General features: G+C 29.5%; 1 protein-coding gene and 1 pseudogene across 3 annotated transcripts; one reads left to right on the forward strand and one right to left on the reverse strand.

The window, feature by feature from the left end:
* The first annotated feature begins 12 nt into the window (after positions 1–12).
* On the forward strand, positions 13–3,486 carry LOC108755905 (annotated as a pseudogene).
* Positions 3,487–9,852: 6,366 nt separating this feature from the next.
* LOC108755902 (putative fatty acyl-CoA reductase CG5065) lies at positions 9,853–24,436 on the reverse strand. 3 transcript variants are annotated; one of them, XM_018499306.1, is made up of 9 exons: positions 23,929–24,436; positions 20,144–20,289; positions 19,971–20,080; positions 18,721–18,916; positions 18,359–18,598; positions 17,718–17,894; positions 15,333–15,413; positions 11,146–11,210; positions 9,853–10,656 (listed from the first exon to the last, which is right to left on the reverse strand). In XM_018499306.1, the coding sequence occupies exons 1-9, from the start codon at positions 24,382–24,384 to the stop codon at positions 10,559–10,561; spliced, it is 1,569 nt and encodes a 522-aa protein (XP_018354808.1). In that variant the 5' UTR covers positions 24,385–24,436; the 3' UTR covers positions 9,853–10,558. The 3 variants fall into 3 exon arrangements, with proteins under 3 accessions (XP_018354808.1, XP_018354807.1, XP_018354809.1); XM_018499305.1 differs by having other exon boundaries at positions 9,853–10,659; XM_018499307.1 differs by lacking the exon at positions 9,853–10,656 and having other exon boundaries at positions 11,108–11,210.
* Between the last annotated feature and the right edge of the window lie 297 nt (positions 24,437–24,733).

Consider the following 24,733-nt stretch of genomic DNA (forward strand, 5'->3'; position numbering starts at 1 on the left):
CGCTGCACCATCAGCAGTAGCGGTAACGACGGCGATATCTTTTCGCGATTTCTTCCTTTCTTTTTTTTTTTTTTCTTTCTTTCTTTACTCCCGTCGTAACACCAACCGAGGAAACCGCTGCTCCTGGGATTTCCGCGTCCGTCCTAATCTCAGCATCTATTCTAATCGCCCGCGTATTTCCCGGCGCGCGCACTTCGTCAAGGTCGCCGCGCAATCTCTCGTGAGTTTCGCGGGATTCGCGAAAAATGGCTCTCTCCCTACCTTGTGTCGTGCCTCTCGCGTGCGAACAGTGGTCGCGCGAATCCTCGACATTGATTTCCGAAAGATATGCCCGGTCCCGAGCGATACGCTCGCACGACTGCGATCCGAACGAACGCGTGCCGACGACCCGACGCAAGGCAAAGCAACTCGACGCGTCGCGACGCAACGCTTGTCGGCCCTCGTCATCACTCTTGCACGATCTTCCAGTAGCGTAGCTACGTGCGATCGTAGTACAGGTACATGAATGGCCTCAGTAGGTTCGGTGTATATTGACATATCGTGATGGAAACGCAATCTCGTTACGAAATGTCATAATAAAACATCTATGTGACGTATTTTAGACGCACTATACCTGCATGGTATTAGTTAGATAAACCGTTATCACGCCCAGATTTATTTCTTTATTGAGTTTGTTTACTATTACTTATGTAACTTTGAACTTATAAATTAGTCAAATGTAGTAAATTTCTTTTTAAACAGTTAAAATTGCGTTGAACTTTTTATGTGCCAATTAATTTTTACTGCGAATTTTTAGTTAATATCTTAGAATATTTCTGTGATACTTAACTATTGCAGTGCAGCAATTATTTATTACTATTATTACGCTTTGTTTTTTCCTTTTTTTTATATAATGAATTATTGATACATTTTTTTATTAAAAAAAAAATTTGCAAGATATTTTATCATATAACGCAGTTTATACATAAATTGATATAACAAAATTACACCACTTAATATGCAAATTGTACTATTAAATTAAATATACAATAATCTCTGCAACTGCTAAAATACATAACTATTATCTACTATTATTTATTATCATATAAATTTACTCTTATACATGATACATTTCCAGAAATATCCTAACTTTTCCCTTCTTTGAACATCTATCTTGCTTATAAACTAAATGTACTTCAAATGAAATAATAATAATTTTACGTCACTTACAATAAAGATCCAAAAATCAAAATTTAACTGTTGATAACTGCAACAGTTAAATATCGGAAGAGTATCCGAGAATATCCGGTAAACAGCTAGACTATACAAAGGTTGCTTGACATTTAAAAGATTCAAACTCTTTTTAAAAAGCTCTTGAAATCTCAAAAGATATGTGCCATGTTCAATGGTTTAAAAACTCAAAGAAAAAGGGGAAATGAAATTGATACAAAAGGAATTTGTTACAGTTAATTAAACTACGCTTTTATGTATTGCAGAATTAATGAATTTCCATTTGTCGTGCGAACATGGCATACGGTCATGGATTGGATATACATATGTACCATTGATGCGCATGCGTTGTCGATGATGTCACCATCATTCGTGTCGCGTTCTCCAAGTACACTCGTCTGCATTGTACGTATATTCCATTGTATTTCTCACTAACAACAGTATCGCTAAACACACACATTTTCTCGAGGCGTACTATGCATCGTAGTAACGTACATTAATTTCAATACATACTATGACTGTGTCTTTATCTCAGATTTCTACCGCTTTTTATTTTTATTTTTAGCTTTCTGTCTCTAGTTTCTACGTAGTTGACGAGTGTATTTGCTTTCTATTTTAACGATTCCACATTGCTTATACATAACGTTCACGAATTGCTTATGGCGGTAACAAAGAATTTACGTTTTTTGTAATAACATTCTTTACTTTCTCTATGAATAAACTGATAAATTTGCATGTTTGTAATATTAATTTAACATAAATGTTAATTAATCAAATGTTTAAAATTTAACATCAGAAAAGAGATGACAAATATTTTTACTGCAATGTTTGTCGTGTAATATTTACTTTTAAAATTAGAACAGCTGATAAAAAATTAATCTTAATTTAAAATTATTTTAAACGAAACGATTTTATTCGTAATCATATACAACATACGGGATCATAAAGTATAAATTGCAGTGTGCATTGAAAGGTGCCAACAGATATCAATGATACCACTGTATTCTCACAGACACAAATACACAAGTACTTATAGATAGTATATATATATATATATATATATATATATATATATATATATATATATTTACATCGATATCATAAGAATCAAGAGACACGGTCGTGTTACGAACAAATGTTTATACAGATACGGAAAAATGTTGATACGAACAATATATAATATATAATTATAATAAAAAAACGTTTTACTTGTTGATATTACAATAAAGTGTAATAGAAATATTAAATAATTGAAAAACAAATCGTCAAGATATTATTGCAAGAGATTTATTTTTTACAAAGGAAGACAGAGAGTAGACATGTCCTTAGCTATCAGAGACACAATTCGTTAATACCAACTAAAAGTAACATGACGCCAATGTTATAATTTCACACTCAACAATGTAACTGTTATATGTAACTGTTATATAACATTACGTGTTACATTATATTTATAATATATTATTGAGTGCAAAATTATGTAACATTAATGTTATATTACTTTTAGTCGTCAATTGGGTTGGCTAAAATAAAAAATCTAAACTAACGATACCTAAAAATTATTAAAGTACGAGAATACAACTGCTTAAATTTATTCACTTGTTTTATACGATTGTAGATTTAGGAATTTAGTTTTGTTTTTCACGAACAGAGAAGTGCCTATCCGTCAGCGCTTATTCGTCTTTCCAGATTGGCGAACGATAACGTGTATCTCTCAAGTATTCTCGTTTTTAGGTGCATTGACCAACATTTTGAGAATTGACATCAGATGCGATGCATCTGCTCTACAATAAATATAAAGAAGAGTCCAGTAAACGATGAAACGAAGGAGGATTTTCTGACTCATCGAGACGGTTTATTTCTGCCGACAATCTCTATTCATCGACACTCATATTATGTACATATATACTAACTAGTCGCGTCGTCTAGTTAGTAAATTAAATCTATTTATTAAATCTATTTATTTTTTTTTTTTTTGCAAAATTGTCGAATTTACACCTATCGTTTGTTCGCAGAATCAATCCGGTCGTGTCATGAAGTAAGCGCATCATTCTCTCTTCCTCTTTTTTTTGTGCTTCCTCTGTTTCTTGTACTGATAATCGCATCATCGCGGAACCACTTCCGAGGAAGGCCGACCGGTCTGATTTGCGCTTGGAAATCGAGCCGGTTATGACTCCGTAAGCTAAATTAGTCACATTTTCTCGCTTGGCTCGCCAACGATTATTATCAACCATAAATAAACGTAAACAAATAGCATACTTAAAGGAATCACCAATGTCAGTCTACGATAATGAATAGTAATTTATTCGAAATAACGTTTACAAAAAAAAAACGATGCGTATCGATACATATGTTAATTATTGAATAAATTATGCAGAATAATTATATAGAACCATTATCGCACTAATGTAAATTAACAAACATTGAAAAATATGGTAAATGGTAAATAAAATACTGTATTTTGAATATAGAAATATTGCAGATATGATTATTAAAGTTTCTTGATATTGATCTAAAACACATTGTGAGTATGTTATTGAAATTTATTTGATAGCTATATTTTACAACTAATTTTAAGATAAAATACATTTTAAATTAAAATAAAAAATCAATAAAGATTCTAATCTAAAAATATGTTTGGCAATTTTAAGATTATTCATACATTTTTGCTTAAATGCAATTAATTAAAATAATAATCGCAAATGTCTAAATTTATTCATGAGTAGTAAAGTAATAATTAAATTTAAAAACAATAAAAAAATTAAAAAATCAAAATATTAAAAAATTAAATTAAAAGTTTTTTCTTTTTTCTTATATATATATATATATATAACATCTATTATACAGCGAGAACATGACATGTTTTGATATTCACATTTATAAAGATGAGCTTAATTGCGTATTAAATATTTAATAATATTTTAAATGGAAAAACCGCGAAAGGAAATTAAATATATTTTTTTAATACTATCGTTTATCAGGAATCGTCGGACAACATGTACCAGACATAGAGCAATTTACAAAACAAAGTACGACCAACAAAGAAGATTGGAAGATATTTATAAGCGGGGAAAGGAAACGGACCGGGCTTAAAGCTATCAGTACATATATGTTGTACGTTGCACGAAACACGCGATAAGAATACTTTTTGTTGCCAATGAATGAGGTCACCAAGTAAAACGCTTGCGCGCATGAATTGTTGAATTTAAGATATTTAAATAAAATAATACGTTTTACGCGATCGGCATCACTTTGCAGTTTCCAGTTAAATGTGACTTTTGCAAGATCATTATATGATTCGTACGAAATGTATTTCTGAGTATAACTTGGCTTGCAAATTAAAATGAGAGAGAGAGAGAGAGAGAGAGAGAGAGAGAGAGAGAGAGAGAGAAAGAGAGAGAGAGAGAGAATCGGGAAGTATCTTTCTATAATTATACACGAGATCAAAAATAGATATCTAATGTAGAGTATATATTTAAATTTAGTTCACATTTGTTTTGAAAATTTTATCCGCTCCTATCAAATTTCATTGTTGCTCCTTTTCTACAGAGCTGATCATTATTATCACTGAACGTACTGTTTTATTTTGTGAACAGTTGTCACGAAAAAAATTATGTGCAGTTATTATAATTTAAATATTAAAAACGTTGTACAGTAACGCATAAGTAGTTTTATTTATTATTAAAAGTGTTATATAAATTTGCATATAAATAATAAATTACTCTTTAAGTAAACTCTTTTTTTTATATTAGATATTTTAATTTATAATATTTTATACTTTATGAATTTATAACAAGTTAAAAACAAAATCAATTGAAGATTAAATGATTTTCAAAAATTAATAATGGGATTTTTAAAATAATAATCGGTCATGTTACCAATAAAAATATAATATCTATAGTAAATATGTTATGTAAATTACTAAAAAATTTTGATCGATCCTACTGATTAGAATTATATAACATAATATGTATACTGTTACAAAATATAATCTTTTTTAAATTCATTATCATGAGTGAAATAGTGATATCATATCATGAGTGAGAAAAAATAACGCGTGCATAGCACGCATATTATTATGCTCCATTATCTATTAAATAAGCGACATTATAATTACAAATTGACATTACAGTTAAAATATAGCGTTTAAATTAAATTATTAAAACATTAATTAAATTTTTTAATTTGCTATTAATTAAAATTAAAATTTAATTAAATTTTATATAAAAACAGAAATAAGGTGAAAAATTGTTACTTGAAGTTCATTTTGTTTTATATGCCACGACATCGCATACATTTGCCAGAAACACAAATGATTATAGAGTGATGATTTGCGCAAATCGCTTGCTTTAAAATATTATTTTGCGCAATGGTTTTATTCTTGCAAGGGAAAGGTGCATTGCATATTATATGACGTCAATATATACCACTTACTCAGAATCGGGAGACCGCACCAGCAGTTTAATCGCATTTGCGGGATAATCAACGAAATGCCTGCAAACTTGTCCCATACGCACGCTGTGAAACTTGCAATTACCATACAATTTCCTTGCGAAACATTTATCTTCTACCTGTTGTTCTTGTGACGTAGGCAGATTCAGGCCCAGTCCGATTGACAGGTTTACGTGCGTCACAGTCTAACTTCATTACTAGATAATTAAGTGCTTACGCGAGCAACGCGCGCAAAAGGTGATATTTAAAGAATCCTTTACATAACATTATTTTAAGAAGATTAATTTAATCTCATTTAGATTCAATAACAAAGCCTCTTAAAATCTGTTACATTAGAATTTTATACAAAATTTCACATATGTTTAACCTGTCATCTACATTCTCATTAATTAATTTTATTTGAATGTATAATTGTACAATTTTATACATTGTATAATTTTAAGACATTTAATTTAGAAACAATTTAAAATTAATTGATTTAAATTTTACCTAAAAATTAAAAAAAATTTATATTATTGAAGATAATATATAGACAACAGATAAATTATTAAGAATAGATAAAAATCTATTTAAAACATATATTTTCTTCAATTATCTCTATATTATATAGAAATAAATAATAATATTAATTATAATCGGTTGTTTTTTAGTGTACAAATTTGAAACATATAGCAAAGTTAAAATGGCAATTAATAAACATTTTTATTATAGTAAAATAGAATCGTAGTTTTATAAAAAATAAAATTTTTTACAGATAGTTTTTGTCAATAATATTTCTTCATGTGTTTATCTTTAATCTTTAAGTTACTCAACAACGATTGCGTAATATGCCGGTTTTATTTTTGTTCCAAACATTTATAATTCGTAGAAGACGCATGACACTTCGTCTATGCGTTTTTATATTGTAGAATGTAGAACAAAATAATGCACATTTCAATCAAGTGTTGCAATATATAAAAATGTTGCGCGCATCTTCAATGTATCTCATGTATTTCGAATTAATAAAACAGATAAAATTGAGTAACAAACATAAAAAGAATGCTATATTGAAATGCAAAAGTAAAATAACGTTAATATATTATATACAGTGTAAACAATGTAAATATCATAGCGTAAACAATTTAAATCGTAAGATATTAATCTTAAAGCACTGGACATGACAAGTTAGTCATTTGATTTGCTACCTTACAAAAAGTTTCTTTTCTTTGATTGTAAACGTTTTGACGAAAATATAAATTAAACAGTGTTGTACACTAAAAAAAATTACTAAGTTTTAATAAATATTCGTTTCAATAGTACTAACGACATATTTACTAAATGCAAACATATATTTATTTGATTTATAACTTTTTTATTTTGAATAAATTATATTTATTTATTATAAATAAATATTTAGCTAGTACTATTGAAATAAATATTTATTAAAATTCAGTAATTTTTTTTCAGCGTAAAATATGAATAGAGCCACAATAACATAAACTACGGAAATATCCATTTCTTGGTAGTTATAGAAAGTAATTACTTACTATTACGAAATATTATTACATTACGACATTCTGTACTTTGCTTTAACAAAATATACAAACTGAGCAATAAAATGATACAATCGAATCAGATGAATAGTCTGCATGATTTTAGTGTTAAATTCATCGTGTAATTGTTATAAAGTGAGTAGGTCATATTGGGTACTAGGCTGTAAAATCCGGTTTTTACATGTTTTACATTACAATATAAAATTAGGTTATGATTAGGTATAAATGTGTTGTAAGAAAAGCAATTATTTTATTTTATTAGTGATTAGTTGAAGTGCAAGAATGCGCGATGACTCTGACGTCAAGCAAAATAAAGCACAAATGCGGAATTGTTTTCATATTTAGAATTGAATATCAGATATAACTTTTGCGGAAGCGACGTCATAGAAGAGAAGCAAGCTTAGTAAGAAATAAATTTTTCAAATTTAATTAATTTTTTTCTATTATAGATGTGTTATAATTTTAATTACTGTGTCTGAGTTGTCGTAATTGAGATTTGTCAAAAATAATATATTATACTCTCTCTCTCTCTCTCTTTCTCTCTTTCTGTAACTAAATTACGTTATCTACAATTACATAACGTAATTACTATCTAGTATATTAGAATATTGGATTTATCCACACGCTTAATCAATCTTCTTCATTTATCTGCTAGTGAAAAGTAATCATTATTATGTTGCACGTTTTATGTTACTGACTTATCATTTTAAAATCGTTACGTTTTTATGTGTCCTATAATTTTAATTTATTTATAAACATAAATATATGTAAAAAATAATCTTCAAATTCTATTGCACGAATATCGCATTCAATTTTGGATCATTTTTTTCAAAATTTTATTAAGTAACAGTACAAATTGACACGCACTTTCTAAAACTTGTTGCTGTTAACATAAGTGTTCAGTAAGCAAAATCCTTCGTAAAATGAATGCTATGAAACACATGAAAAAAGAATAACGTGTTTACAGAAATCATGTTTCCGCGTTATTTTGCATGATAATTTTCCTTTTCTTCTATTTTCATGTTATGTAACCCTCACCGTTGCCATTAATAATCGATTTGATGCAATTATAATCGGAAATTTTGCGAATGTTATCTTGCTTTCCTGTAATCTGCCAACTATTTCCGTATTTATCCTTATCGTATTCTTTGACGTATAATATTTCACTGTCATGATACGAAACCGCTTAAGAAGGAAGTTTAATTCTTGCATCCGATGCTATTCATTTCACTCGAAGAGGCTATATCGTAGCGGTTGTGTATTCGAGATGCAGATCGGTACAAAGTAACGATAAAATTTAAATAAATGATTTCTACTTCGATTAACTTAAGCTACTAATCAAATAATACTTGTACTGTGTTAACATAAATAGAATTTATTTTTTCGTTTATTTGACGCATACAAAAAAATTTTATACAATAAATTATATATAGTTAGAAATGTTGCTATATTAAGCAATTTTATCAGTAAAAATAATTACAGATTATAAATTAGTTGGAGTTTGATGTTGATTAGGTATATTTTGGCAGCAACCGTAGTAGAAACTTTGTATATCGAATGGATTTGATATCACGTATTCTGCCTTCTTATCAAGAAGTGAACATTGATGTCGAATCAGTTCTAACAGCCGGAGTAGACTTAGGTGGCGTTTTTCTTTGAATAATAAAACAGATTTTCGCGATTCTTGAAGCTACTACGACTTTTCAAAGCATATAGACAAATTATAATGTGACCGCAGTTGAAACTGTTTCGAATATATAAACAAAATATTACTTTGATATATAAACTAATAACTAAAAAAATTCTCAGAATAGCATGTAGTATACGAGCTCGTATATTGATAAATGACTATGGCATAAATTGCGCCAAAGACAGATTTTTTTAAGTTAAATTAAATGTGCATACACTCGCGTGCACAAATAAAATTTCAACTTTTTTTCTGAAGAAATTGACATTTAATTTATATTATAATACTAATATAATATATATTATAATATATAAATACTTTATACTGAAAGTGCGATCAGAAATGTTATTTAAAATGTTAACACTCGAATTGCAATAAAGAAGTACATTATAACATATATTATTTAAAATATTTATTAATTAATAGTGAAATAAAACTATTAGAATTTTTTTTATGAGTCTTAAATAGTTATAATTATGTCCTGTAGACTATAGAAGCTTTCAGTAATATTGCTACAACATTTCCAATATTACTGCAATATTATTAAAATGTTGCAGTGTTGCTGGAATAAGCTGCGCTGTATAGGCAATTATGCAGTTATAATTACAATTCAATAAAAAATACTACATATTATTAGGTGGTAAACTTAATTCCTGCCGCTTGCTAAAGTATCACTAAAGGCCAGTTCCAATGCTGGCGAGTTTCAACGATGAAGTCGCATATCTTTTGTAGTTTAGACATTTCTGAAAGTGATTCAGTCCTCGCAGATTAGATTTCTCAACACTAAAGAGATTTTCCAATCGATTAAAAATAAACTATAATAAACTGTTTTTTGACAAGTGCTTCTTTACTGCTTTGATTTCAAGAAAACCTCAACTGAAAAGTATTATCCAAACACTTATTATCCAAAGTGTATGGTGATGAAACTCCATCGTAGAGTTTGTTTTGAACGCTTCCGAAACGGTGAATTTGACGTGAGAGATAAAAAACGTCCCGGACAGCCGAAAAAAAATTTAAAGATATCGAGCAAAAATTGCTTGATGAGAATCCAGCTCAAACGCTTTTAGAATTGTCAAAAGCGTTAAATGTTACTCCAATGGCTGTCTCAAAATGCTTGCGTGCCATGGGAAAAATTCATAAGGAAGAGATATGGTTACTACATGAGTTGTCAGAAAATGCCATTTCGAATCGTTTGTTTATAGCGATTTATTTGCTTGTCAGGTAAAGAAAAAAGAGTTTTTTGTGGCGTATCGTGACTGGCAATAAAAAATGGATTTATTTTGATAATTCCAAGCGGAGGAAATTAGAGGTGAGCCCCAGGCAATCATCCACTTCAACGTCAAAAAGGAATATTCACGGGCATAAGACCTTACTGTGTATTTAGTAGGAAGGGTGGGTGTGTTGTATTACGAGCTCTTGCAGTCAAATAAAATCGTTACAGCTGATCCACTAACAGCAGTTATGCTGATTGAGTAACAAGTTGACGCAGACCATCCGTAATTAATCAACGTAAACAATCAATGTAAAATCATTTTATTGCATGATAACACTCAATCGCATGTCACGAAAAGCGTGAAGCAGACATTTCTAGAGCTTGAATGAGAAGTTCTCTCGCATCCATACTCTCCAGATTTGGCACTGTCAGATTACCATCTCTTTCGGTCAATGCAACACGCATTTACAGACACATATTTTTCCAGTTACGAAGAAATCCAAAAATGGGTGGATGAATAGCTCGCCTTGAAAGATACTGCGTTCTATCGTCATGGGATTGCCCTGCTGTCGAGAGATAGGAAAAAGTAATAGAAAATGGAGAAAGTTATTTCGATCAAGGTATTCATTCATCTTTTTTTCTAAACAAATCAATTTTGGAGACAAAAAATCAGCAGAAATTAAGTTTACCATCTATATGAGCTGTTTTATATATTTAAAGAGTTAAAACAGGTCTTTAATATTAAAATCGCCGAAACCGAGTATTCTGCTAAAATCGCCGAAGATGCCAATTTGGCTCCTTGCTCTCGATTAGTGAAATGTTATATTTATTACTATTTTGATATATTATTTGCATTATTTAAAATTTATATATTGCCCAATATATATCATATATTTTCCCTCTATGTCTTTAGTTATAATAAAAAAATGTCACAATCACAATTCTCCGACGAAGATTAACAAATGATAAATAAATATATACATATATATATATATATATATATATATATATATATTAAAATATATTTGTAATATAAAAGAATATATTCTTACGATAAAGTATCCATAGAATGGTCACGATAAATAGTGTCTTAGTTATTGTATCGACCCAATCCATTCTGAAACAACAAAGTAATGTTAAATGTTATTTTAAACTTGTTTTAGTAATACTTAAGGTTCTAATAAAATATTGAAGTAATCAATCATCCAGATGTGAAGCTGAAAATTTCAAAAATAATTGTTATATAACTGTCTGATTCACTTAGATAAATTAATAGTGAGGCATTTCCACGAGGAATATTGACATGAATTCGTCGAACTTCGGAAATCTGAAAGAGAGGAAAGGTTAAAACAAGCGTTTCCCAAGAGTATCAATCACGCTGATTACGCTAATTATAATCAGTTGACGTAGATTCTCGTAGTATTTTACAAGGAAAATTAACGGAATAATAGCTGAATCAGCATTGCAATAGATAGATGATGCTAAGACAGATAAAAATTTGATATACAGTTTGTATTATCATATATATTATGATGGCCGTTTTGTTTAAACCTTCTGAAAGTTATTTCTAAGCTGTAATATCTTCCTCGCTTCGGTATTAGCGAGTAGCTTAAGAGGGGATTTTGGTTCTAGAAACTTTTAGGCTATTTTTGTGAAAAATTCGTAAGGGTCTATTCAAATAAGGGTTATTCCTACATATTTCAAATATCTTTTAAAATTTTTTTATTATAATTTTCTAAGAAATATGCCTTATATAACAGTTTATGTAAGATTATGAAAAAAAGACGCTACATGATCATTGCGGCTGTTCTGCTCGTTTGAAACAAAAAACTAAGGAGAAAAACTCTTAAAGCATATGAGTTTGACTGTCGTTTGACCTATGATAAAAAAAATATTAGAAAGAAAAAAAATAGCGTCATTTTGAACATTTTCCGAATTTTTTGAATTTTTTCATCTAACATTAAGTGCTGTAAAATAAATAAAAATAAACATTTTAATTTTATTGTAGTTTAGAGAACTATATATGCGCTAAAGATGTGCGCGAAATTTGGGCGCGATTGGTCTAATAGATTTTGAGAAATCATGATCACCGAATTTTTTTCATGATCTTGTTCATGTGTAAATTGTTATTTCTTGGAAAATTACAATAAAAAATGTACTAATATGTAGTAATGTTATGTACTAATATGTAGGAACAACTCTTATTTGAATAGCTCTTATAAATTTTTCAAAAAAAAATTCGTGAAAATAGCTTAAAAAGCTTCTAGACCAGAATCCTTCCTTGGGAAAAACAGAGGTTTTGTCTGCTTTCACAAACAACGTTTGATATTTTTATTAATCACTTAGATTATAAATATGAAAAAGCATGAAATGTAAATCCTGCAATCCGTGAGTTACGTCTGTATGCAAATATCGGATTGCGTAAATACCATACAATTACAATGCAAATATAATTATCAGTAAACATAAATTCTTATATTTAAAAATGTAAAGCATGTACTAATATATATTGTATATTGATAATGTAATGGTGACGAGAACGTTAAGATGCATAGCAATTTTATCTCACAATCAATTATATTATAATTATATTAGAGGAAAGCTCTCTATTATGAGATAGGCGGCTAATATGAAATAGTGGCGCGCGTTTCTGCTAAACTAATAAATCTATTGGTTTATTTCACTATGAATTTATTGCTCTTGGATTGAAAACTATTTAATAGAAAATTCATTATTAGATTATGCCTGTAGACATTGTAAAATAAGATTTTAAAATTTGGATGTCTTCAAGTTTCATTGAGATGAGCATTTAAACCTTGTTTATTATTTAATAAATAAATATTTGGCAATAAATTCTTCATGTAGTGATAGAGTAACGTCGTACTAATAGAAAAATATGAAATATGTTGAATTGTTTAATTACAGAAGTTATATTTGATGATCGTAAAACCATAAGACGTAGAAATCGTAATATGAAATATCCATGGTATTCTTAATATAAAATAACCCATGCTTCTATATTAGTAAAAATCGTTGCTAAAGTATAAATATTATTGTACAATAATAAAAAAGACAACCGGAATGAACGTTGAGTACCTATATCTGCTTGATTCCAACTACCTGAAAACAAATTCTGAGTAATTATCGCATGCTCATTTTTCGCGCACACTGGCTGTGTTTGTTTATATTTTAGAAACCTTAAATAAAGTTTTTTAATTATGATATTGATATACTTTGCGTTTTATTATCGATTTCTCGGGGCATCTCACATTAGGAGCACAATTTTTTTGACTTTGTAATTTGCTCACTTTTTACATTTCTTTAATTTAAAAAAAAAAGAAATTTGAATTAAATTTTTATGTAACGTTATTTTAAAGCTTATTAAATTTCCTTCAAAATGATCTATTATTTTTTTTAATTCTGCCTATAGACTTCTAGCATTTACCCAAAACTCGGTATCTCATAATAGGGGCTTTTCCTCTAATTGTTTTATATGCAGTAATTGATATAGCAACGTTTTGTAAGATAACAAATAATGATGGCTAGAACAAAAGATGAATGATGCAATTGTATTACATATAAGACAAATTATAATTACAAATAAATTGAACAGAATTTTCATAAAAATTTTTTTTTATGGAAGAAATGATGTTAATCAATTTTTACAAATAAATAAAATGAAGTGATCTTTGCAAAAAAGATGATTATATTTATTTACTTTTTAATTAAAATAAAATAGTATTAAAAAATTAAGATCTAATAGTAATATTATATTTGTAATTCTAAGAATAAATGTATTGTAATACAAGTAAAATATCTATGTAATTATATATTCATACGCAATACAGTTCATAACCAATTGGGATGTACCAAATAAAGTTAAAGTAAACGCAAATTATTTATACTTGATTCTCGTATTAAAAAAAACTCAAATCCAGAATTGTAACATATTTGCGTTTACTTTAACTTTGTCCTGCTGGAAAAAAATCACAATATTATACATGATGAAATTGTATAATTAAAACATGTAAATCATATAACGGATTATTCCAAATCAGTACATGATTTTTTTTAATGATGTAATTTGAAAAATCACATATATGATATTACAAATAATTTCATCTACAATATTATGTGATGTTATAGTTATCAAATTTAAAAAAATTGAATGATAGAAGAAAAAAGAACATATTATTATCATGTAACTTTTCAAAATATGTAATTTTAAAATCACATACTGATTCGGAACAATCCATTACGCCATTTACATGTTTTAATTATAATACATGATTTCGTCATCCAACTGTATGTGATTTTTTTCAGTAGGATGTTCTTTTATATTTTTACATATTTGCGTCTAAAATTGCTGGTATCAGTTTTATTACAGAGTAACCTGAAAATTTGACATCTAAAGATGTTTGCGCATGTCAAGTGTAACTCGCATTCTTTCCCAGTCTAAGTGTTACACATAGCTAGCAATAGCACTTCGAGACACATATAGAATATATGTCACACATTGGTTTTATGCTTGACCGAAAATATGTAACATACGAGTAGGTCAGCTTTAGTTTTTCCTCAAATCAACTTGATTAGCAATATAACATGTATAAGAATTTATATTATTCTTCAGGATTTTTAAAACTTTTGATTTAATTGTTCAAACATTTAAGCGCTGCAACTAGACGAAAAGCCTAACAAAGCTCTTCTGAGTAAAACTAAAATTAACAAGTTTCTAAATGTAGTTCTGTTGACGTTACAATTTATAAAGCTTTCGTCGGTTGTCGAGTTATATTTCTACGTTACGACCTAATTTCCAGCTGACAACACCACGATCGACCAAACAGCGCTGTGTGTACATAACTTTGCAACATTACGCAGCGCTATCTTTAATTTTCCATCTGCTTATTAATTTTGCTTCGAATTATCTCCATTAACAGTTTTACCGTTAATTTCAATTTCATCATAACATAATTTTTTACGCTCCGTGTGCAGTGTATTTAATGTTATGTTAAGATATTTAGATGACACGTGTTCAGTGTAATTGCAATTTTATGATAAGTACGACTAACCTTTTACTTTCAATCATTTGTAAAGAATGTGTCAGTAACACGAAACATTACTGTGCTTCTTGATTGAATGTTTTGAAAAAAATTTGTGACAAAAAAACGGACTTGAGAATAATCAAACAGTTATTTAGTAAGTACCGATTTTCTATTTTATAATAAGAGATGTATCTCACCTTTTATAGTGACGTTTGGCTGCTTCTATATCATCCATGCTTTCATTTAACAAATATATTTTTCCACCAATTATTCCATTTCTGTTAATGAAGAATGATGTTAATAAATATAGATAAATAGAATTTTATTACATTATAATTTATAACCAGGCGAGGTCGGGGCAAGTTACAATTTAGAATTTTGTTACAATTTTTGATTAACAATTTTTTCCGTACTATACATTAAAATTAATAAATACTTACGCATTGCTTTACATCTTTATCTAGGTAGTCAATTTTTTTCTGATTTGTATCTATAGGTCTGTTCGACTTGCTTACACTTTTTACACTTCGCATCTTCGCTTTCTCCCTTTTCAGCACGAAATATATATCTATCTCATTTTAAATGTAAAAAAGTGTAAGCAAATCAAACAGACCATATATCTTTAAATACTAAAAATTAAAATTTTCTATCAGTAAGTAAACTATAACAACTTACCACTGTGGGGCAAGTTATTATAAAAGTGGGACAAATTGTTACATTTACAATATTACTTGAAATATATATGTACAAGCAAATTCAAGATTACAATGAAATCAAACACGAAATATTTCACAAGAAATATTTATTTTATAATATGCAATGTAAAAAATATATTATTACAATAATTTTTTCTTTAATTAGTTATTAAAGTTAACGTTGGAAAGTCATAAAATTAATATTACACGCATTTACTGCTTTTCTCACAGACAGGTGGCCATCTTTAACTTTCTTTACTTCTGTAGCATACGTTTCTACATTTATAGGTCCTCTGTTTGTCTTTTTTTTTGTAAGATCGCATAGATTTTTATAATTAACTTGATTGCTGATTCAATATGATAGAAAGAGATGAACCTGATTCTGAGCTGTCCTTGTTTCAATTCACATATGCGTATGTATGCGTCCTGTCTATAAATATCACGTATATTTATGTGAAAACACTAACGTTATTATCTGTGTAATTTATACATTTGAGAGTGAATGAACACAAATATGGCGCTACCCAGCGCTGTCTTCAAACATGAATCGGCAATCTATTTATAGAAGTCTGTGCATCATTTTGTAGAAGGAAAAAAATTGTTTTCAATGGAGTAAGTTGTAATACTGTAACAACCTACTTCGATCGAAGTATAACAACTTGCCCCAACTTTCAATTTTTAATTCGAAAAAATACAAATCGAAAACCAATACATATATCGATTCAAATAAAATGTGTTATTATAATTAAATGTATATAAAAGAAATATACAAAAGGATAATTACATATTTGTAACTTATATGTATAATAACACAAGTGATTTATACAATTAAATATTTCTTTTAATAGTGAAAATAAAAAAATATACATAGCATCTTCTAGAGTTCAAATATGGCGGCTAAACTAAGTGAAGAGTATCACAAGAATCACATACAAAAATTTGTAAAAATGTGCTGTCACCTGTGGCAATTAAAAAAACTAACTGTAACAACTTACCTCGTGTAATAACTTGCCCCGATCTCCCCTATATAAATAAGTCATACACCCGTATTCATATCGTCCTTCCTTATGTTAAGAGTAGAGGAAGCTTCCATAAAGGATTCCTTGATTTTTTTAAAGCCTTCTTGTTTTATAAACTGATCTTAAGCCGGCCTTCCCAAAGGAAGAAAATTTTAAGGATTTTTACCTACTGAAGGCAGCATGTCATATATATAATAATCCAAACCTAATATCATGAATTATGAATAATAAAGATTATACAGACATTGTTCATTAAATAAAATTGTGATTAAGCATTTTGCAACAATAATGGACAAAAATAAAATTAATAGCGAATTCGATTGGGCGCACTGATGTACATTAAAACCGCTGTACATACACAAAATAATGTAAATATATGTTTATAAATAAACATAAAAATTTCGATTAAATTGTGAAATACTCAATACATTTTATTGCACTATTAGGTAAAATATGTATTTCATAATTCAAGATATTTACGTTTTATTTTTATTAAATCAGTGTACAACGGCTTTAATATGCATCAGTGCTTCTAGTCAAATTCGCCATAATGCTTATTATGCGAAGAAGAAGAAAATGCTTTTGGCACAGGTTATTTCCGAAAAAAAAGCTATCGAAAATAATTATCGATGCGACAGATCTAAATTAAAAGCTATCGATAGTAAAAAGACCGGTGTAACAAAATTAATTTGGAGGTTTGCTTGGTTATGAAAACTGCACTTCCTTTTCAAGGAAACTCGTATCCTCCCTTGAGAAAAGGAGGCTAATAAGGCTTCTTATTTGATCAAGGAAAGTTTATGAAACGTGAAATGAGGAACAAGGAATTCTCATTTCTCAAGGAAGGACTATGAATACGGATAATACTCACTTAAAGTATTGCAATGTGTCGACAGTTTGATAAGCGAATCCAAATTCTTTTCGATTATCGGCGCTGAGGTTATCCAATATATTCAACAATTTTGTATTAATAAATTTCCATTGATTTAACAAAAAGTATGACAGAGCGCTGTTAGACACGTACACTTTTCTTTGTAATCTGAGTAAGCTGCAAATATTGAATATATTACTACATGGTTGTACTAATGTTAATTTGATTTTAAGCGAGACTTAAAACTCTCTCTATCTCGTTTTAAAACTGAAAAGAAACAGGAATAAAGAAAGCCTCGCTTAAAATTAAAGTAAGATTGGTGCACTCGAGCCTAAATATTTAAGTGGCATCTAAAAGAAGAAACTTACAACAGGTTTTATTTCACATATTTTATAATTTAATTTTAGGAAATAAAATATAATTCATTAAGAATAAACGTTTAAAAGATATATTTCCGAAACATTTATTAATTGTTCTTTTTGAAAATTGTTCTTCGGAAAATATTTTGTTGAAACATCTATTATTGCCAAAATTAGAATGTATATCCGGAAAGTTCTTAAAACATTTTTAATTATAAATTAATTTTAAAAAGTTTGTATAAAAATAAAATAAATTTTTATATATTTAAATAAAAATCTTACATTGGGCGCACACCAAATAATTTCATAACGCCATCCAAAAAAATTGCTGGTAAAATGTGTAATAACAAAATTAATACGTAATATATGAGAAAATTTTTTGTTATTGTCGTTCCTGGCTTCCAAAGTATATTATCCATAGGTACGTCCTTTGTCAAGCCCAAACCTAAGCTAACCATACTTTCTAAGGTTATAGGCTTTATACTGTTTCCGGAACAGTTGTAAACATCAATTTTGTTCTCACTAAAGCATAAAATGTGCTGTGAATTTCTATATAAATCGAATGTATATAATATTTCTACTATTATTTTAGAATATAACACATTAAGGAGTTAAGTTCTTTTATTTGTAAGTGTCACGCTTACATTTTGATTCCATGTTTCCACGCAACAATTATAAGAGCCTTGATGACTACATCAACTGGCATAAAATCGGAAATAATGTTAGGCTCACACCACAGCACTCGTAATATGCCTTTGCCACCTCCAATTAGTAATCCAACAGGTCCATTGAAATTGTCAAGCCATCCCGATATAGGATCATCAATTAATGTTGATATGACTAAATGCAGAAAAGTAATTTGATATTTCTTTAATATATATTCCGTACTGTATCAATTTCCTGTATAATTTTATGTTAGCTTGTTTTTTAATTATATCTTAGTTTGTATATTTAACATAATGTTTTTAATATAAGATATATTAATAAATTATTTTTTATTTTGCATTACCTAATATACACATTAAATAAAAACTAAATATTTTGTTATTATATAGAGTATAGAGTATACTTATAATATAGAGTATCTGATAATTGTTCTCGTGAGCAGATAAAGCGTAAAATAAAACAAAAAAATCTTTTACCATAAAAATGCATCCATACGATTTAATAATAAATAAATAGCAATGAAGAAAAAGCAGCCCAACATTATGTGACATTACATTGCAGTACTTGTGCGGAGAGGCATTGGAGACTCTTATGAAAATAAAAATTGGAGCGTAAATCGGATGTAATGGAAAAATAGCAAAAGCGTAAACGAAACTTGTAGAAGGCGAAAATTAGAACATCAAAATGTAAAAGAAGCATTTACGCGTAAATGCTTTTACATTTTGATGTTCTAATTTTCGCCTTCTACAAGTTTCGTTTACGCTTTTGCTATTTTTCCATTACATTCGATTTACGCTCCGATTTTTAATTTCATCAGGGGAGTTCTTACAATCGCGAGTAACGCTGGATTTGTTCTTGTTACTAAATTGTGTGGATACATTTGCAAATCTTTGTTAATTAATTTCTTATTAATTATTGAAAAACTCAATGATATTGGCTATAAAAATTATCAAAAAAGTTGTAACTAATTCCGATTCTTTTCACACATATACACATAACATTAATCTAGAACAGAAAGTGTCAAAAATATTTTTACATTCTTTTTTAACAACTTTTTAAAACAACACAACTATTTACATTTTTTTACAAATATAAAACTAATTTCTAACAAAAACTAATTCTAACAAAAACATTAAATTAGGAAATTTGATTAACATAAAACTAAATTTATATATAAACAAATGCAAGTAATGATTAAAAAATAGATGTATTAGCATTACGCACGCACCAATTGAAGGCCTCATGAGAACACAAGGCAATGATCTGGAATAATCGCTTATCACTTGCTCAGCCAATCTTTTAGTAAACGTGTAAGTGTTTGGCATCGTTCCTAGAATTCTGTAAATAAATGTTTATTTTAAAAGTGACAATATAACATATATCGCCCTTTATAAAGCTTACTTTGCTGTTAATATTTCAAGTGCGTGCTCGTCGATGGATTCGGCAATCTTTATCATTTTTTTCCAGTCAAATTCTGTAGGATATATGATCTCGTCCACTACAGGTTTATCAATTTGCGTGTATGTTGAACTAATGTGCAACAGAACCTTGAATATATACATTAAATATTGAGATATTGTTAATATCGAGAATTTATTTTGAGATATTGTTAATATCGAGAATTTATTTTGAGACAATAGACACATTCTTAATTAATACACTTCGCGTTTTTCATATATAGTCCATTTTACAATGTTAAATATGAAATTAAAATAAATTTTCTTTTTATTATAAAGAGAGTTTTACGAGTTGCTAACTGAGTTGACACAGTAAGAGAATTTTATTTTTTTTTTATCTTCTTTATACTTTTATCCTACTATTGTAAAGTAGAGCGCTTATTATTTAGACGACTTGAGACGCTAAGACTGTTATGCATATAATATGTATTAAAACAGATTATTCGATGTATGATGAGCGATTTGTCGCGATATTGTTGTTGGAACGAGGGCAGTCACTTGTGAGACATGGTATTGTACAATATACTTCTCAGCTCTCTACGTTAGATTTCCATTATTACATATCTCCTCTTCTTACAATTTTGGGGGGCTTGTCCTTAAGTGAGTCTAAGAAGTATAATAGAAGAAGAAAAGATTTAAAAAAAAAAGACGAAAGACGGTTATAAATGTGATTTGAAAACGGCGAATAATTTTGGGGTAAAGACAAAACGGCAAAAAGATGGCTGCGGAGACGATTCGAAGACGATGAACGATTTCGTTCGACTTATGAGCGACGATTAAAAACTGGTGATGAAAAACGCTTATTCATTTATGGTGTTCGAATTAAAAGAGAAATTGAAGACACGAAGACAAAATACAACGAGAACGAAGGCGAAGCTGATAAGTCGGTGAATCCGGCGGGTGCGTGGAACAGTAACATTCACGAAGCTAACAAGTTGTTGCAAAGCAAGGCAGGAGCGACCTGAAATATTTGTGGTTGATATTATGTATGATGTAAATAGTGTATCATAAGTATATCACACATTGACAATAAGGAACATAGGTGTAATGTACAAACAATAATAGACGAATATAATCCAATGAAAGTAAGAGAAGTCGGTGTTACAATAACGAAGAACGATGAATCTGTTTTGGCAACGGCTTAGGCGTTTAGTACGCGCGGAAAAAGAAATTGTCGACAAACAAATACGTGAATAGTTACGCGACGGGATAATCCAACCATCTCTATCTGAATATGCAAGCCTGGTTGTCTTGGTTAAAAAAGAACGGTGCGAGTAGATTCTGCATCAACTATAGAAATTTAAATAAAAAAATTATTAAAGATAGATATCCATGACCGCTAATGGAGGACCAGCTGGATGGGTTGCAAAGGGCTGGAGTTTTTAGTACGTTGAATTTAAAAAACAGATTTTTTCACGTTGCGTTAAGTAAAAAAAGCTGTAAATATACAATTTTTGTTGTACCAAATGGTTTACGAACTCAAAATGCCTTTCAGTCTTTGCAATTCTCCATCGGTCTTTTAGCGTTTTTATAAACACTATATTTAGAGATTTAATTGCGAATAAAATTATTCTGATTTATACGGATGATATTGTAGTAAAATCAGTTGATTGTAAAAAAGGATTAGAAATTCGTATTAAATGTTGCTGGTCAGCAACAAGTTATAAATTAATTGAAAAAAATGTTCTTTTCTTCGAACTCAGATCGAATGTCTCAAGCACATAATAGAAAATGGATTTATCAAACCATCTGTAAATAAGATTTAAAGCGGTAGCAAAATTTTCAAAGCCAAACAATGTTAGGCAGGTTCAAAGTTTTTTAGGCCTAACCGGACATTTTAGAAAATTCATACTAAATTACGCTAAACCTCTAACTAATCTGTTGCGAGCGAACGTTTTTAATTTTGATAAGGAAGAGCAACGAGCATTTGATGAATTAAAGGCGACATTAATGAATGTACCGGTATTGCGGTTATATGATGTGAATACTGAGACGGAATTGCACACGGACGCTTGTATGTACGGTTTTGAAACAAATTTTATTTCAGAGTGATGGGGAAGATCGTTCGTGGAACCCGATATACTATGCAAGTGGAAAAATAATTTCCGCAGAAGAGCTATACTAGTTACAAACTCGAAGTACTTGCAATAGTCAAAACGCTGAAGAAATTTAGAGTGTATTTATTGGGTATATCATTTCAAATTATTACCGATTGCGATGCATTTATAAAGACAATGAATAAGAAAGATCTGTGTGTTCGCGCGCGCATGTTGCTGGATTGGCGCTTTTCTTACAAGAATTCGATTACCGATTGAGCACCGATTAGGCAAAGCTATGCGTCATATAGATATTTTGAGTCGGAATACTTTGCCTTCATGTTATATAATAAATAAGAAGAATGCATGTTTCGCAGAAAGATTAAGTCAAGCACAGTAAGAGGATGCCGAATTGCGAGTATATTTTGAAGCCGCTAAAAATAGAACAGCCGATAACTTTGTAATTAGGAAGGATCTTTTATTTAAGATTTGTGATGGAAACGAAGAACGTTTAGTAATCCCAAAGCAAATGCAAACATAAATTGTCAGAGCATTTTCTAGGCAATACTATCGAAATCAATTGGTGGCCATCAAAAAGACTCAAAAGAAACCAGAACTTAAACTTGCTATAAAATTCTTGGGACCATATCAGATTACCAAGATTTTAGGAAAAGATCGTTATGAAGTGTGTAAGATAAGTGAGCACGAAGAATCTCGGGTCACTATGGTGCCGACAAAATTTTTAAAGCCGTGGATGCAGACGGATAGTTGCGATAGCGAGGTGGAGAAAGAAAATGAAGACGTAAGTATTCGAGAACGAATATCCGAGCATTTTTACCTATGAAATGAGAAGTAAAAACTTTTTTACTTCTCTGCCCACACCTAGGCAAGGCGAGTAGTATCGTGGGAAAATTAAAATAGAGAGAAGAGAAACATAGACAGCGGACGCAGATAAAGAAAGAATATATAGAATAGAGAAACAGCATACAGAGGATACTAAAAAAAAAAGAGTAGAGATAGAAAAGGAGAAAAAATAGTAGAGGAATGTAAGAGGATGTGGGGGGGGGGAGGGGGAAGAAAAAGGAATAGAGAGAAGATGAAGTACTGGGAACATAGATGAATTGTTTAAAAATTGTTTAATTTGAAAAATTGTTTAGTTTGAAATTGTTTAAAAAGAAAAGAGAAAAGATGGAGATGGAGAAAGAGGAAAAAATGATTTTTGAAGCGCGCAAAAAATTACAGAGATCACTAAAACAAGAAAGAGGGAAGAAAGAAGGGGAAAAGAGACGATGGAGGAGATGAAAAAAGAAATGAGTGAAGGGTTGAAAGAGATTAAAATGAAAGAGAGAACAAGTATGGAGAATATTTGAAAAATGAAGATCAAAAAGGATAGTAAATGGGGGAAACGGAAGTCCTTTGCATAGGTTGTAAGGTAGCATTAAGTTATTATAGTTTTAAGTTAGTATTAGGTTAATCTAAGAAAAGTAGGAAAGTAGGAATAAGAAGATGAAGGCGATGGCAATTGCGTACAAAGTGGTGTGCGGTGCAAGCGTTGGTATAAGTTGAAATTGTATGCGAAGGAAACGGTATATCTTCGATAGGAAACGATATCTTCTTTGTAACCTCATAGGGGATCAAATAAAGGTATCTATCTATAATAAACTTGATTTTAAATAAAATAATAAATACTTACTACCAATTTTTTCATTTTTTCGGCTAAGATACAAATATCACGTGTTGATCTAGTATTATTAAAGACCGCTTCTTGGAGCCTTTCATCAAATCTGACGCTAGCGGCAACGTGAAAAATTATGGATACTCTGTCAATTAAAATTTCACGATCTACGGCCAGCAATCCTAAATTTTCAGCGGCTACATCTCCTGTTACAGGGATGATTTTGTCAAAACTGGATAGTTGTTCATTTCTTAGTTTGTCGAATAACTTGTTATTTAACATTTTTTTAAGCCTCTCATTAACGCTCAGTCCCTTTTTTGGTCTGATCAATATAAATATTTCTGCTACTTCGGGACAAGATCGCAGAAGCTTTTCAATAAGTGCTTTCCCCAAGAAACCTGTTGCACCGGTTATAAAAATACTGCGGCCGGCATAAAAGGCCGGAATATACACATTTGCCGCGTTATTTTCCATGTTTAAACGTATAGACAAAAGTATAATCAATAAAGTATATAAAAAATAGCAAATAAACAGTAATAAAAAAAGAGAAAATATGATTTTAACGTGGATAAATTTAATAAAAATTTACTTTGTAATACGGTACGAAATCACAACACTTTGTCTTCAAGACACGGCAAACATATGAATAAGTCTAATAAGAAATTGAATACAGGAAATGACATAGAACGTGTCTAATGATAATGATATTCTTGAAAGTTCAAAGAGGCAAGTTCTCCATATTTATATATTGATCTACATATATTGTAAGCTTTGTGGTCTTTTTAATAAACGATTGGAAAATAATTTTATAATGTTATATACA

Source organism: Trachymyrmex septentrionalis, unplaced genomic scaffold, assembly GCF_001594115.1.
Source record: "Trachymyrmex septentrionalis isolate Tsep2-gDNA-1 unplaced genomic scaffold, Tsep1.0 scaffold9, whole genome shotgun sequence".
Lineage (NCBI taxonomy): Eukaryota > Metazoa > Arthropoda > Insecta > Hymenoptera > Formicidae > Trachymyrmex > Trachymyrmex septentrionalis.